At 38.9% G+C, this 17,757-nt stretch overlaps 1 protein-coding gene across 8 annotated transcripts in view; it reads right to left on the bottom strand.

The window, feature by feature from the left end:
- Positions 1–268: 268 nt before the first annotated feature.
- Positions 269–17,757, bottom strand: part of tmem229b (transmembrane protein 229B) — a 31,402-nt gene continuing 13,913 nt past the window's right edge. For 5 of the 8 annotated variants that reach the window (XM_088648778.1, XM_088648779.1, XM_088648776.1 and 2 more), the window contains 2 exons: positions 15,605–15,731; positions 269–1,645 (listed from right to left, as the gene is read on the bottom strand). In XM_088648778.1, coding sequence (XP_088504904.1) covers positions 1,097–1,645; positions 15,605–15,628 — 573 coding nt within the window. In that variant the 5' untranslated portion in view covers positions 15,629–15,731 and the 3' untranslated portion in view covers positions 269–1,096. Of the gene's footprint in view, positions 1,646–15,604; positions 15,738–17,757 lie in introns of all 8 variants that reach the window. The other 3 variants (XM_088648780.1, XM_088648781.1, XM_088648775.1) reach the window with 1 other exon arrangement.

Genomic DNA, 17,757 nt, shown 5'->3' with positions numbered 1-17,757 from the left:
GTAGACGAATTCTAGAAGCATGCAGTATGTTTTTCATTTGGCTTGCCTTTTTCTCAGAAAAGAACTGGGTTTCTTTTCCACACCCCCAATGTCCGCCAACATTTGTGTGCCACCTTTACAATAGTTCAATGCACATATTATTCATGTCAGTCTTGGTATTTTATTCTAATCCTTTTACCTTTTGTAGACACAATATTAAATATATCCTTAATAAGAAAAGAATAAAGCTTTCTTTGTTTTTCATTACAGCAAACACTACAAATAAATATTAAATTTAGATTGATTTATTGTTCTGGTTAGTTGGGCTAGCAGGTAGATTTTTTTGTCAAATTTTATATCTAAAACTACAGATAAAATGCATTAGAGCCTTCATGTACATTTTAACATCCCACAGTATAAAACAGATATACGTTTGGGAGACACCAGTGCTTTTTTAATGTTTCATGCATTTTAAAATATTAAAATTGTCTTTGAAGTATAAAAAGAGTTTTTGCATGACACATTATTCAAGGTATACACATTGCTTCCAGAGAGATTGTAATACTCTAGTTGAATTTGTACTGTATATATACTGATAGCATTAAGCTAAAATAAGAAATTATTTACAAAATAAAAACATTAAAAGGCAACCTTCATTATTTTATAAGGTACAATATCTCTGTGGTTACTGAAATGGTTTAATCTCATGTTCCTTTACTGGCATTACCTTAAAATGTTTTTATAAGGGCCTTTAAATATTTTTAAAATGCATATTATTCATAAATATTTCATTTTCCTAACAAATTAAAATGTTAAAGTTTTCATTCATATTTATTAAAGACATTTAGCGCCAAGTTCATTCTCATATTAGCTGATCAAAGGGCAGCAGAATTATGATTATGATTGCCGTCCAACATGACCTACAAAATGTTCCTTCACGTTATCCATTTCTTACTTTGGTTCAAACTGATACAGACTGGCTCGTTGATGTGAAAAAGACAAAAAGAACCCTTGGTGTGAAATGGCATGTGGCCTCAAATGAGCCGTTTTTTTGTGTTTGTTAGCATTGTTTTCAATTTTATCAACCCCTAAGCCAAGGCAGAGAGCAAGTATCTTCTTAGTCAATCTTGACATAGCCATTGGCCGTCCCCCCAGTTGCCATGGCGGCGCTGGGGTCGGCCTTCTCGTCGAAGCGAAGCCTGAGGGTGTTCCTGATGACCAGCTGCTCCACAATGAAGGAAGCGCAGAACCAGGGCAGAGAGTATTCCAGCGTGATGAGCCCCATGAAGTCGTAGTCGAAATCCGAGTAGTCCCAGGGGCAGGCGTTGAACTGGCGTAGGAGCAGGCCCGTGGTGAACTCCCACATGTACGTCCACAGGGTGTAGATGAGGCAGCGCACCAGGATGTGGCACCGGTCCTTCAGACATAGGTACATGCGCTCCACGATGAGGATAGAGGTGCCGTAGATGAACAAGGCCCACACGCTGGTCACGCCGGGGAACTTCCAATTGTAGTTGACCACAAACTCCCAGGCGGCGGTGAACATCACCTCGCAGAAATAACCATGGATGGCGTAGAGGTACCAACGTGAGAGGGCTGTCAGGGGCTCCGGGACCGCCATCTTCCAGGATGGGCCAAGGCCAACCTTGGGGGTGAGGGGGAGGGGCTGGGGGAAAAAGGGAGAGAGGGAAGAGTGGGGTAGCTAAACAAAAGACAAGGGAGAGAAAACCTCTGGATTACCACAAGGGGCAAAGTTTTTTCCGCCTGCTTCATACATGAACAGTAGGAAAGCTCCATTTCTCAACCTGCTGCACAAAAGACATAAGTTAAAGGAATACACTGTAAACACACATTCCTAGGTGTTTGTAAACTGTTTAACTTCAAGGTTTGAAGAACAAGGTGATACTGACCATTAGCTGAACAGATGGGCAGGTGAACTGGTCAATTTATGTTGGTTATCTCGGCTGTACAGCATGAAGAAGCATGAGAGGTTTGAGCTTCAAGAGTATCAACTACATTATTACAGGGCGGTTCCAAAGGGTTTTGCGCCAAAGCAGAGGTTGCATTTAATTTGCTGGATGCGTGAAGGTGTCATTTTAATGTAGTTCTGAGATTGAATGGATGTCTGTTTTGAGGAAAGAATGAGCAAATGTTGCACTGAAACAAAAATGCTTGAAAGATGTTTTATTTCCGGGAATGCACTACAAACTGGGTTAAAAAAAACAAGCATTTAACAAGTTTGATTATGATGAATAACATCATCCAGCTCAGCAGGCCATGGATTTAGTGGCTTTATGTCCTTTGTTCTGTTTTGCATTATATTTCAGACTCTGTTCTCAAGCCCTCTGAATCTTAAGAACTCTCAGGAAAAAAAAAATGAAAGTAATGCTGAGCTCAGTCAAATCTATTGTACTTCCCTTAGCATTTCAAGAGCTGCTGCAGTGCAATGTTATTAAAAACCCAAAACTTCAACAGGCTTTTAAACAGTAGCACTCTTACAATAAAAGCCAGTGTCTTGGTTTCATTGTAACTGATGCTGGTAATGCAAGCAGATTATATGCATGTGTTTGAGAAGGCTGCCAAAGTAGAGTGGATTCAGGAAGTTATGTCAAAATGATACACAGTATACGGTAAAAGATATCTCTAGTGGGTATTTACAAAGGCCATCCATCCATTTTCTAACTGCTTTATCCAATACTGTCGCAGTGGAGCCACAGCCCATCCTGGCAAAGCAATAGGCGCAAGACAGGATATACCCTGAATGGGACATCAGTCCATCGCAGGACACACACTGACACAGACACACAAACACACTCATACCAGGGCTCATTTTTCCCAGAAGGCAATTAACCTACCAGGATGTCTTTGGACTCTGGGAGGAAACTGGAGCACCTAGGGGAAAACCCACACTAAAACACAGGCAGAACATTCAAACTCCACACAGACAGCACCCCAGGAACAGAACTCAGGATGCCAGCACTGCAAGGAAGCAATGCCGCCCACTTATAAAGGCCTTAAAGACACAAATAATTCCGGCACAATTGTTTTTACCACTTTTTAATATACTTTCTTCCCACTAACAGGGAAAGGATAGGACAATTTGACATATCAAAGTGTCCTTACATTATTATACAATTACAGCACTTACAGTAACAAATACAATTTAACTATTTGATTGTAGTAATCTTACAGTACTGCCATTTCTCCTGCCCTTTAATACTCCAACTGACATCTAACTCCAAATTAATCCCATGACACAACTAAATGAAAACAATATGGAATAATGTGTATTTCTATTTTTGAAGGGTTATTTTTGCTCAATACAAGACCTTAAATTTACTATCAGAAAACATGGAGAATGTTTCATTCTTCACCAACAGCTCCCTGGGTGTGCATAAATGGGTTACTGGTTACTGGTATTCGACTTTATTTCTCTCTTATTTTTATTTTTTAAAGCTGCCTAAGCAAAATGGTGGCAGATTAGAGCCCATCAGCGTGGTAGCAAAACTCATATCCTAGAGGGAATTGACAAAACTGCTGAGTCAGCGAACGTGACATGATGTGGTTTCTCTCCCTTCACCTGCCTTCATTATCATTGCATGACTCTCTAATTCCAGCTCCCTGCCCCCCGTCTGCCTCCTCCAGCAGTGAGCCAGGCTCTGCTAACAGGGCCAGGGAGTCTCTCCTGTTATCCTAGTGCCTTGTGGGGAGGATGAAGATGGCTCTGGTAAAGGAAGTATACCTTTCCAGCAACATGGAAAGTCTGCTGAGTCTCACTGGCCCTCACCTTCTATTTCCAAACTAGTCTGCCACATTATTTATGTGATTTTTTCATTGAATTTGCAAAAAAATACAATATATTTTAAGGTACATTTAGGGATACACTCTGATCACGTTTTAAGAAGACCAATGTGATTTTAGCAGTCATTACTCTGCAACTCACAACTGGCAACCCACTGAAGCTAAGCAGGTGTGAGCCTGGTCAGTACCTGGATGGGAGCTCCTGGGAAAAACTAAGGTTGCTGATGGAAGAGGTGTTAGTTGGGCCAGCAAGGGGGCGTTCACCCTGCGGTCCCTGTGGGTCCTAATGCCCCAGTATAGTGGCGGGGACACTATACTGTAAACAGGCGCTGTCCTTCCAATGAGACTTAAAACCGAGGTCCTGACTCTCTGTGGTCATTGAAAATCCCAAGGCATTTCTCAAAAGGAGTAGTGGTGTAACCCCAGCGTCCTGGCTAAATTTCCCATTGGCCCTTACCAATCATGGCCTCCTAATAATCCCCATCTATGAATTGGCTCCATTACTCTGTTCTCCTCCCCACTGATAGCTGATGTGTGGTGAGCGTTCTGGTGCACTATGGCTGCCGTTGCATCATTTGGGTGGATGCTGCACATTGGTGGTGGTAAAGGGGAGTCCCCATTACCTGTAAAGCGCTTTGAGTGGAGTGTCCAGAAAAGCGCTATATAAGTGTAAGCAATTATTAGTTTTATTATTATTACCACATTAAAAACATCTGGGGGCACAATCAATGTGTCTTCCAGCTTCCTGCAGCATTTATACTTGTGTTTGCCTGATATTGTCTGTTACTCAAGGTAATAGTGCTGCGCACTCAAAATAAGATGGGAGTTTTTGGACGCTTTGCTATTTCAGCATCTTGAAAAGGCCTATTTATAATGTAATTATAATGAATGTAAATCAGAACCTGTGTTGAATGCATATGCTTAATAAATGAGCAAACCTTTTCTAGACACTTAAATATCTCACATAATTTTACTAGTAAACATAGTATATTTCATAAACATAGCAAAAGCATACATACTGTGTAAGGGCTTGTTACAAGTTTACAGTTCTGCCCTGTCTCAGTGTTTTTCACCCTGGTTGACTTCCTAAACCTTTTGGTTCTCTGATCTTCTCAGATTATATTAAGACTGAACTCTCATTCTAAGTGACTTTACAGCAGCATTTTCGAATACAGAGTGAAGCCCCTGGTTTCTCTAAGCTGCTTTGGAAGAAGAAAGTTTCACGACAAAAAACTATTTAGCAAATAAAAACTGTGAAAGTAATTTTAGAAAAGCATGGTTGTGTTTCAAATACCTTGCTCTAGTGCATACATTAACCATTGTTGATATAATTCACAACTCTTAAAAATACGGCTCTTGGTATGATATAGCTCATCCACCACCACTCACTTTTCAAGGATTTCTTTTATCTTCTGTGAATTCATGTTAATATCTAAATATTTAGATATTTAGATATTATTTAGATATTAAGGGGCCTTTAAGGTCAATGCAAGTCAAGTTTCCTACATGTACCCTGAGCACAAGGAGATCGAGGATGCTGGAATCTGAACTCTGACAGCAGGGATCACCAGAAAGTGTGTTCCCCCCTTTGAAAACAATTTAGCTCTGCTTGTGGGGTTAAGAATTTGCATTGTTCTCCTATGAGACACCTCTCCCTCTCCCTTGTGAGGCTGCTTTAAAGAGGAACTACAGTCCCAATTTCTCAGACTGGTTATTAAATCTCAGCATCTAAATTAATTGATGGTATTGCAAAATTGTACAAATTCTGAATTTAGCACAATGCTGTGAATTTTGTGAAAGTACCGTATAGCCGACATGGTGTTGCAAACCCCTGTTCTAACTACAGGTCAGAGCAAGAGTTCGCACAAATTGTAACTTAAAGCAGCCCTTTCTCCTCACTATTTTCTATAATGACTAATGTGTTGAAGTCACGAGCGATATTTCTACTGGATTAATAGAGATGTATTCACATGCCTGCTTCTTTACAATGTAATAGGGCCGCTTTTATTGTGGTTTGAAATGAACTCATCAATGCTGATTGTTTCTAACCCCAAAATAAAAAAAATAGTGTTGCACTTCCTCAAGTTAAAGCCCATAAACTGTTGTGTTTAGAGGGGGTCATGCTCCACTGATCCAAGGAACTGCCAGTCTTGCTATTTTCATCATTGCAGCACTAGAATTGTTCAAAGCTGGAAGCTGAAGAAAAAGATGCCTGCATTCTAATTGTTCACAAGTCATTTGAGTTAACTGCAAACCCACTGGCTCTGCCCTTGGTAGAACTACAGATGAATGTGCTAATTCTCATCTTTCAGGACTGGTATTAAACACCCTCAGAGTTTCTGATATTCCATACGTGAGAAAGTGGCAACAATGTGATGCCACAAGATGAAAGCAGCCTTCCTCTCAGACAGAGCTCCACAGGAAGTAGAGTCTTCTGCAGAAGCTCCTCCTCAGCACAGTCATGTATAATGGATGAACATCTGGTCTGACTGAGTAACTTTACCCTTGAAAAAGACCTTCAGCTCAACTGAACTGATTCATATTGCACTTTCCATAAGAGAATTCCAGGATTTTGCTGCTCTTTTCTATCATCATATTCTCTGCCACTTTCCTCTCATGGTGTCATGGTGCAGGAAGTATTTTGTAAGGCAACTCTTCTGACTTGAGCCAGACAGCAAACACCTCATACTCTACAGATGAAAAAGGTCTGTGATTAAATGTCTGTAACTGTGATGTCCTTTCCTGCAAATATAATTCAAAACAGTCAAAAAAAGATCCCAAACATGTTCTAAAAAGTTGTGAATGTGTTTTTCATTTTTCCCCATATATATTTTTCAAAACTTTTTACAATTCTCATTTTGCAGTTATGAGCACGATGCAGGGATTCTACAGCTCCCAGCCATATACTGTAAAGCTGTGGTGTTTCTGCTGAAAGAAGTAACAAATATCTCAGGGCATCCAAACAAATATTTTAACTTTGTGAGACAGTTTCTAAATATTTACGTCTGTGAAACACAGCACCCCTCATTGAATTTCTTCATCTAAAAGTCTACATGTAACAACAGCTATTCTGTAACTAGTCTGTGCTGTCTAAAAAAAAAAGAGAAACATAAATTCAAAAGAAAGTTACACACAATGACGTTAGTCCCTGCAAAGGGTTGAGAAACACTTTTGGGAAATGTGGACATGTACTGTATGACTTCTACATGATAAATACTCTGTTCTGTACATCGGAACATAGGAAGTAGAAAACAATGTGATTACAGTAACAGTAAAGCAGAGAAAAATAGGAACAACAGTGGAAAGCACATTAATAGCTTGGTTATTAGTACCTGTTAGAGTCAGACTGACCTCCTGGTCAGTTGAAGGAAATGTCCAGTAGGGTCGGGGTATGTTAAGTCAGTCCCAGCTGAGGGCCTTTATGTTTTTTTTTAATTTGCCCTGAAACAAAAGAAAAACACACAGAAAAACTTTCAAACTAACTTTTTTTAATCTAAACGCAAGGTGGCACAGTGTTTGCCTCAAAAATGAGGAAAACTGATGGTATAAGCCAAATGTTTTTCACCAATGTGATACATTCACAGAGAGCTACATAATATGAGGTACAAATACAGCATTACAATGGCATTTAAATATGATGTTTAGACAATAAAAGCTATGTACATTTCAACACCACGTACATTTTGTGCCCAGCTGTTCCATTGCAAATTAATCTTTCTGATAAGAGTTGTTGTTTTAGGAGATTCAAATTCAAAAGAAATGTAAGGCTTTTGGATAGCTAAAGTACTGTACACATAACAATGCAGACTCACAAGAAAGTCTAAGCTGATAAGTATAAGGCATTTGTTTGTCATTTTTAATTTATGCTGATTTTATTTCCACCAAAAAAAGCACAAAAGCATTTTTGTATTGATTTCTTTACAGGGGATAAGGCCCGTGTTTATTTTCAGCACAAAGCACTTAAAAGGAATGTTCCTCCCTCCTTCAGAAGCATCGCTACTTCAAAATTACTGGTAACTCAATTATCTCTTCCAGACGAGCTGTATAAATGTATAAATGGATAAAGTGAATGAAGTGAACAATTTTGTGCAGGATGAACTTACAGAAATGTGTGCTATTTTATTAGTAAATTATTTAATAAAATGCCGTCAAATATTTTACTGGATGAAACAGAACTAAAACAGTATGCTTAAAATGAAGCTTGAAAAGTTGAAATGCAAGTTAAAAATCATTTTAAAAAAAACACTTTTACAAAGCAGTACTGATGTAACGTACCATAAGACATGAACAAGAAGACAGTGTTATAGCATAGATATGAAACTGATTTTGAGATGTGCCAATACTGTGGAGTTTCAATTGTTACTTTTTTAACTTATTACTCAATTTTTCAATTTAAAATCCTCTTTTAAACTTCAGTTATTCAAGATTTATTGTGACTAGTTGTTGCCAGTACGACAATGAAAAAATACAGTCCAGATCTACATATCGCAGGAATTATTACACATAATTATTATTGTTAGGTTTGGATGTTTTGAAATGAAATTATTTTAAATACTGGTGATCCCCAGGGCTGTGTTTTGTAATCTTTACTACTTTCCATTTATATGATTGAAATAAAAATACAGGGAACTTTTGTTAATCTTTTAAAGCCTGCAGATGGCCCTAGCAGGATTGATTATTGGGGATGATAGAGAAGAGGTGAAGAATTACTTTGAACAGATAAGTTAATTGGAAAGGTGGTGTCTGTCTAGCATTCTTCATATCAATGATGACAAAAACCAAAGAACCGGTGACCTGTGATAGCAATATGTAACATTTTCAACCTCAGTGTTTGAACTGGAGTAGGACCAGTGTTTGAAATGCCTAGGGACAGTAACAGATGAACATTTAAACTTTGCAGAGAATAGCAACTGCATTTTGAAGAAGGCTAGTCAGTGTATATTTTTGATCAGGAAGCTGAAAGGGTTTAGAATGAGTCAAAACATTTTAGAGAGGGGTTATAGAATGTTGGCAGAAAGCACCCCTACTTTTGGTACAGTATCAAGGTGGGGTATGGTAGCATTAGTGTCAAGAGTAAGGGGATATTGGCCAGAATTGTTAGTTAATATTGTTAGTAAAATAATTGGTTGACCACAGAAACAGCTTGAAGAGTTGCTAACCTCTCCCACCCTCTTCATCCTCATTTTCAACTGCTGCTTTCAGGGAGACATTTTAGAATGCCTATGGCCAAGACAAATGTATACAAGAAATCTTCTCTTCTTCTTTTGTATATTGTGCAATCAATATACAGTATTAAATGCAGCTTACCGATTCTCACTTGTATGAAGCTATTGGTTTAGTGTATTATGGGTAAAGCAAGATGTGTGTTTATCAATGTGTATTTACTTTATGTTGAATGTTATTTGTTTTTATAGTTTTTTAATGGTGAAGCCAAAGACATATTTCCACCTGCTTGGATAGACAATAAAGGTAATAATATAAAGGTTGCACTGACTACTAATACTGATATAACCAACCCACAATAATGTTCAGTTTCTTCAGCTTTAGACTTGCACGATGTACTTTTGAATGTTACGCATTTGGGCAGTTTGCAAATGATCTTCTCTTAACTGCTGAATCCTGCTGAAATAATGGATTCACAACTTAAAACAAATCTCTTGAATAATTTAAAAAAACATAAAGAATAACACTAACTATGAAGTATGAGAGAGCTTCCCAATTTCCTGACTCCATATTTTAGTTTTCCAATAAATATCTTTCATGGATTGTTAAGATAATGTGTGTCACTTAAAAATGGAGGAGGAATTAGGAACAATTTGGCAACCTCAAGGCAAAATTTATTTCATTTTTGTCATTTTCAACCCACTCAAGTTTTCAGTCCCACTGTGTGATAATGAGAAAGCATCTTCAATGAAAGAGTTTCTATTAAGAATCAAAAAAACATAGGAATGCATATGACCTAATTTCTAAAGCGTTCCTATCTGTTACTGCTGAGGCTGAGGAAGTTTTCAGTGCAGCTAAAGTATAAATGAGAATTTCTTCAAGGCATAGTTCTGTATTGGAGTCTCTCTTTATTGAGTGGCAGCTCAGCTGTGGGTTACTTGTTTGTAGAAAAGACATAGGTTTTTTTACAGAACTAAGTATGAGGGAGACACCACAGTCCACTGAAGAGGCAGAGTGAAACATGCAACTAGATGAGAACTGCAGACATCAGAGAGGAACTTGGGGTGCTGCAAATAACATTAGGCCTCTGCAGAGGTTAGGATCTGAAAGTTTATGGTAAACAGGTCTTTCAGATTTATTCACCTAAGAATAACATGTTGCTTTGTTTCAACTTTTATCTGCCTGTTCTTTGACAATGAAATACAGTCCTTCTCATCTGTAAAATATGTTCAATTAATAAATTAGATACAGTAGGTTAAATCTGAATCTTTTTTATCCCATTTTATTCAGAATAAAACCTGATGTACTAAAAGCTGCAAGATTTAGACACAGGGCAAATCAAAGATCAACCATGAGCTGAAATGAACCTCCTCAGCAATTCCATTAGTCAATTATTTTTAGTTAATTCTAAAGATGATCAAGCTCTCAGACTCAAGGTACCCACTCATTCCTGGTGTGGTCTAAATGTCAATGATGATGTTTTATCCTTCTCTCACCAGCTTGAGAATTTTTGCTGGTGTTAGCTGTGCAATAACAAAGCTCATTATCCATCACACAAAACCATCACGTATTGATCTATTATGCCTGCTGGTTTGTAGTTAAAACTCTCATCAGGCCCTGCCCGAGGCCTATTGACATTCTATGAACCAGCCAGCATTGACCTTAAATAAACCATTACTCCAGGCAAATTAGCAAGGCAGCCAAACTGGCATTGTTTAACATCTTTAATGCTGTGCCAGGTAAGAAATGAGACCAGGCCAAAGATCAGGAATTCATCTTAAGGAATAAGTAGGTTTGTCTTTGAATGTTTGACCAACTACTGTACTTCCAAATTTGTGTGCCATCTCTCTAGTCATATGCTGTTTCTTTAAAGGTTAAACTTCATATGGAAATGCAAAATGCACACACATTCCAGACATGTTTCACTCTTGTCAGTTTGACAGTGCTGCTGTGTTTTCTCTTCCACCTTTTATATTAGATAGAACTTCAGATTCATTCCAGGGTGCTTCACATGACATTAAATTGCTCCCTAGACAGCACAAATAACGAGCAAGAATCCTTATACGTTTATATCCTTATATTCTTATATATATATACCCAGTCATGTAGACATAAAGGCTTCGTTCTAGAAATAACTGGATGAGACCCATGGACCCAGGGGAGCTAGATTTGGTTAACTATGACCTTGTCTCATTTATAATGTTTCTTTCCTATGTTCTTATATTTGGCATTCAGATTAATGCAGAAAATAAAATGTATTTTCTATATGCACTTTTTACAAAGAGAACTGAATCAAATGTCGGTTTTCCTAAGGATATACATGTTTCACTCTTGTCAGTTTGACAGTGCTGCTGTGTTTTCTCTTCCACCTTTTATATTAGATAGAACTTCAGATTCATTCCAGGGTGCTTCACATGACATTAAATTGCTCCCTAGACAGCACAAATAACGAGCAAGAATCCTTATACGTTTATATCCTTATATTCTTATATGTGGGTTCCAGTAGTCTTTACTAACAGTGTACCTAGAACACGTAGATTTATTCATCATTCAGGAACTGTGAAGTGGATGAATATTAGGTAGAACTTCAGGTACATTCTGATGCTTCACATCCCTTGAGACGAAGACACACCTGTGCCATTGAATACACATTATGTTTTTTGTGCATTATATGTGGATTAAGGCAGAATAATTACAACGCGTTAATAATTGAAAACCTGACTTACTCTTTTGGATCCTATTTAGGATACCATTACAGCTGTGAGGACTGACAGCTAACAAAACTTTTTTTTTTAAATTAAACTCATTTCAAAAGGATCATTCATCTTTTTTGTCTGAGAGACTGAGAAATTGTTTTGGGAAATAAAAAGATAATGCAATCGAAAAAGCATCTCTTCATTGTTTATTCACTGGCATAATACACTTAGCAAAGTATTCAGGCAACTCTAATCTGCCATTACAGAAAAGATATTGCTGTGCTGGAATCAGCCCAGAGAACAGCAACTGGATACATTCCTGGTTTCAAAGTAGTCCTAAGTTTGAATTAGTCCAAGTAGGTAGCTGCGTCAGCATGCATAGGCTGCAAAGGAACAAGTAAAGGTTTATTCCATGCTGAAAATGGAAGAAAAGAAACACAAAGTTTTGGCTGTGGAGCTCGAAACACATTGTGTTTCTTTTCTTCTCTTTTCAGCATGAAATAAACCTTTACTTGTTCCTAAGTTTTCTATATTGAATATTGTGTTGAATAAAGTAGTCTTAGTTATTGAATACTGTGACACCACTTCACAAAAAAGATATTCCTGCTATGTAATCAGGCCTAAGAAGAATGAATAGTTTCTTCCTGGGGCTTGAAGAAATGCTCTGGACTGACAGACAGGAACTAAACCATTTTACTCTTGAACAGAGAAGTTCATGAGGGGGGTGCAATTTGAATACTCAAAATCCCAGTGGCAATCTTTAAATTGAAAACATATTTTTTAACAATGAAACACTGAAACAGGAACTGGAGGATACAAGCAGAAATGCATTAAGAACAGACATCAAGAGCACCTGTACACAAAGAGCTGTGGGGGTCTGGAACAAGTTACCCAGTCATGTAGACATAAAGGCTTCGTTCTAGAAATAACTGGATGAGACCCATGGACCCAGGGGAGCTAGATTTGGTTAACTATGACCTTGTCTCATTTATAATGTTTCTTTCCTATGTTCTTATATTTGGCATTCAGATTAATGCAGAAAATAAAATGTATTTTCTATATGCACTTTTTACAAAGAGAACTGAATCAAATGTCGGTTTTCCTAAGGATATACATCTATCACTTTTCTCACTAAGATGTAGTGTCAGGATGTGTCCTCTTATACAGCACGGGCGCTCTTGACAGATGTCTACACCAGGACTATGGCGTGATTGGGGATTTGGTTTCTTTTTTCTGTGAGAGAGGTAGACAATGTAGAGCAGAAAGTTTCAGAAAAGTGCAACCATTGTCACTGTCAGACCTTGCTTCAACTGCTTCAATGTGCGTCACCAAATCCGCCAACCAATGACTGACATGTCTTGGCTAAATTTCCTATTGGCCTTTACCAATCATGGCCTCCTAATAATCCCCATCTCTGAACTGGCTTCATCACTCTGTTCTTCTTCCCACTGATGTGTGGTGAGCGTACTGGTGCACTATGGCTGCCGTCACATCATCCAAGTGGGGGCTGCACATTGGTGGTGGTGGAGGGGAGTCCCCATTACGTGTAAAGCGCTTTGAGTGGAGTGTCCAGAAAAGCGCTATATAAGTGTAAGCAATTATTATTATTTAACACAGAAAAATTCAGACATGAAAACAATAACTTTGTAATCTTCCCTCCTTACAAAGCCAAATAATAAGAGGGTAGCTATGTGGAGCAGTGGATAGAGCACTGGACTCTATAACAAGGAGGCTGTGAGTTCAAATCCTGAGTAAGGGATTGTACGAATTTTGTACAAGACACCCAAAACTGCAACAATAACATACTCTGCTGTATTGTATACAGTAAATGAGTGCAAACAGAAGTTGTTTTAGATAAAAGTATTTGCTAAACAAATTAGTACTCACAGGAGCTACCTCACTGTTGTACTGCTGAAGAAAACTGCTAAATGAGCAGGGCCAGATGCAAAAACACCAGTTTTGCCAAAGGACCTCAAATAATATTATTTCTCTACTCATCTGCCTGTCACTGTTGACATGCTTTTTTGGTTGGCAAACAAAAAGACCCTGGTCAGTATATTGCAATTAACTAAAGCCCAAGCTTTAAATGGGCAGCTAAAAAATGTTTTTGAAATGATGAATTCCTTAAAAAAAACAATACCATTGACAGGGCCACCGTACTCCCCTTTCTGTAGTATCTTTATAGTGAAATTCTGGCTTCTTCAGGTGGAACCCTTTTCAACAATGTATTGATCTATAGCTAATGGCTCCCATTACTATTTCATAAATAGTATTATCAAATGCTTCCGTTTATATTTTGCCAAAAGTAGTGCTTTCAAATGTGCTGATTTCCCAATTGCAGCAGTAAGGTCTTTAATATACACAGAGAGGGGCATTAATGTATTCTAATCAATAAGAAGGTTCAGTGTCTCAGCTGCTGAGATCCTTGAAAAAGATTTGGCACAATTAAATGTCTGGGGTTATTTTGTCCTAGGGAGAACCTTGAAGTTAAGATGTCTCATAAGAAAAAGCAAAACATTGAGTCTAGACCATTGTTATGTACAAGATGATGCCACAGACAGTATAAATAGGTATTGTATGGCTTTTTTTAGAAAAAGTCAAACTATTGTAACAGTTCCAAAAGAGGATGTGATTTCCAAGTCAGACACTAATAATATTAAATGCATAAAATCTGCAACTTAATAACTTTGTAAATGGATATAATAGAGTCACAGGCCCCTTGTTTTTATAAAGTTGTTAACATATAGAATTTTAAGAAAGGTTACAAACAAGAAAAGACCATTTGGCGCATCTTGCTCATTTAGTCATTAGTAATTTATTCCTTAGTGGGTCTCAGCTACTGTTGGAATCCAGAACTGTGGCTTCAACAACATGGCTGGGTACCTCGACCCAGACTCCCACTACCCTTGGTGTAATGTGAACATAAGAGAAGATATTTTAATGAACACTATGCAACAAGGGATTGAGGGAAATTTAAAATAAAAAACACTACCTGGAGGGGACAAAGCGGTAAGGTTTCATGTGTAAATAACAGGATAGGTTGTCCAGACCTGGTTCCTAGGAGTGTGGGCAAAAGAAATGGGCAGCAGTGACTAGAATTCCCTTGTCAGTGGCAAACAGCTGGCAAGAGCCACTTGGGTGGTGTTGTGTTTGGGTTAGGCAGGGTGCAACTGTAAGTCTGTGGTTCTGACTGTAAGAGCTGCAATCATTTGATGTCAGTGCTCCTGTAGCTGTGGCAGCAACCAGAGAGCAAGAAAGATGGACGACTGACCATACACTTGTCAGAGGAAGACCCTCATCCCCTCGGTCGAGCAGGTGTGAGAATGTAGTAGTCGCAAAGTGACTTTTGACAGATTCCAAACTGGTATGTAAATCCATGAAATTGCTCCCTAGACAGTACAAATAATGAGCGAGTATCCTTATATACATTTCATGTATTGTATTTTTCAGTAGCCTTTACTAAGATGTACCTAGAACATGTAGATTTATTCATCATTTAGGAACTTTTAAGTGGATGAATATTAGATAGAACTTGAGAAACTGCACAATTTCATACCCCTTGACCTAGATACACAGAATACTCTATTAAATGTTTGTTAATAACGAAGGCAAAGAAACCTTACCAATTCACTGCAAACAGCAGATCGTGGCTTGAACAATCATCCTGCTGACGCAGTAAAAAGGGCATCGGTACTCACAAGACAGTCCTTCTCAGTGTCCAAACCTATTCCGTAGAACACCATGGACAGCTCAGATCTAATTGCCAGCCAATATATAAATACACCTCTTTATCATAATATGTTTAGCTTCCATTGTGTTACACTGTGTTTACAACATTCATATCACATATTAGAAAAGCACAATGCTGTAGTGTTAATAAGATTGAGGAGCATGGTATGAAACATGCCTCATTAATAAATTAATTCAATTAGCGATATGCTTCCAGGAAATCACATATTCCTTACCGTGGTGAGGACACGATATGGCATCTGAATCTGGCATTCAGGAACTGGCTGACTGGGCACACATCTGTGATCCGATGTTGTTCTCAACAAGGCAGCTGCAGGAGGTGTGAATCTGGCTTCTGCAATCCTGTATCTTAGAGAGGGGAATAATTGTGTGGAGTTCATTTCTTTGAGGAAAAATACAATCAGGCCATTTGGGGACACACTGGTGTGAGGTATGGGGCTCAATGGCTCAGCGGGTCCCCCAAAATGTAGTCTATAGTCCTGCAAAGAGGATCTTTCCGGATCAGGGAGGCTTCAGAGCTCTCATCCACTTTCATTCGCTTACATACTGTATGGGCTGCAACTTGGAAGTAAAAATATACAGACCTTCTGAATTTGTATGGTTTCTACTGGAGCTGTGCAGTGCCCATGTTTGTATCAAAGGAAATAGCAATCCTGTTTTTAAACCCCATCAAACTACAAAAGCAACAGCACCAAAATAAACAGCCATACAAAGAAAATGCTTTAAATGCTTTTTGTTTCATGCTTCAGTTGTATATGAACTTGGTTCCAGCAACACTCAGTTGAACTGATATTGCTGTGTAAATATAATGAGGCAGAATTGAAATTCAGAGCTGTTTTAAAGCTGCAATTAGTTTGTCTTTAATTAAGACACTGCTCCTACTGTGTTATTTAAAGATCCACTCTAGTATGCTCGAAGCTGAGGTTACAATTTAGCACATAAATAACCCAAGGAGGAGAATAAAGAGTAACACTATATTGGCAAAAATGCACAGCACAAACACATTTTTCTCTCTCCCTCTGCATGTTGCCCTGGCTGCACTGCAGTCATTGCATTTGACCTCTGCATACTGGATGTTTTCAACCTCCATATTTCCCCACTGTGGCTTTGCTGCCTGTTTCCATGTCTTTCTTTTTAGGAAAATTATTGAATATTTCATACGATGTGCTGGATTGACAGCCCTGGTAACCAAAGCCCTTTCCCTTACTCCCAAAGCAGATTGTGCTCTCCCTGATGTAACCAAAAACCCACCTTTCTGTCTCTGTCTTCTCCTTTCTATATAAAGCATTATACTGCTCTGTGTAAAAAAACAACAGCTTGTTTGCATACCGACAGTGTTACAAATCACTCGCAATTTCATTTTGTGCTCTGGATAACCTCCTATTTCTCAAAAGTAGCAAAATTGAAAGTGGAACAAGATGAACAGCTCACATTAAACCGTTTTAGAGGGCGTCCAAGTGAAGTCTAGTAGAAGTAAGGGAAGCATACGTTTTAAATAAATCCTTTCCTTTAAGTATGCTACACACGTTGCTCTCAGGGGTATTTGCTTTGCGGCCTGAATGTCAATCCATCTCCCCCCCTCCCTCCCCCCCAGCGTTAACCCTGGAGTCCTGCATCGCCTTCCCTTCCCATGCAACACTGCTGTGTCAGCCCCTGCGCGTGCCCTTCCCGTGATATTGACATTCCTCTCCCAGCAAGAGCGCCAGCTGGCCAATAATGGGGATCCCAAACGGGAGGAATTGAAAAAAAAAACAGCAACTGGTGGGCTGAGGTATGGAGAAGGCCCAGGCACACTACAGCTGCTGTCCGCGCAGAAAGTGCAGAAGTGCTTTAAATATTCATTCACCGCTCACAAAAGCAGCTGGATCCCCAGCTCACGTTTCCCTCCCCTCCCCATCTTAGTGTCGGTTCCTGTTCTCCAGGAATCGACGGCAGCCTCCACTGCTGATTATGTGCCCCTGCAGCTGATGGCCACCTACAACACACCCATAGTTTGTGCCAGAGCCCCACGCTCACGATCGTCTTTCAAAGCCCAGTCAAGGAACGGACCCATGTGCAGTACGTGACACTTGAGGACAGTGCAAATTGTTGTTTTCCAATGAGACCATAACTTAGTTACAAAAAGAGGCATATCTTAGAATTTCCTGGTATTTATTCAGATGTAAGATGTAGATGGAATTAAATTTGACTTCTCATTGAAGTACTGTAAAGAAATGGTCACAGAGTGACCAAAGTGGGGGTAGTAACTTTGAGCATAAATATAATGTTTCTCTCAGATCTGACGTGTACATTTTTCTTGGTCTGCCAGCCCGGCTTGTTTTGATCAAGGTCTCCAAGCCTTCGTGAGGCAAACTCTATGTTAGTTGGC

The sequence above is a fragment of the Lepisosteus platostomus genome, chromosome 10, assembly GCF_059453375.1.
Source record: "Lepisosteus platostomus isolate fLepPlt1 chromosome 10, fLepPlt1.hap1, whole genome shotgun sequence".
Taxonomy (NCBI): Eukaryota; Metazoa; Chordata; class Actinopteri; order Semionotiformes; family Lepisosteidae; genus Lepisosteus; species Lepisosteus platostomus.
The sequence above is the reverse complement of the archived record's forward strand: the minus strand, read 5'-3'. Positions and strand labels throughout refer to the sequence as shown.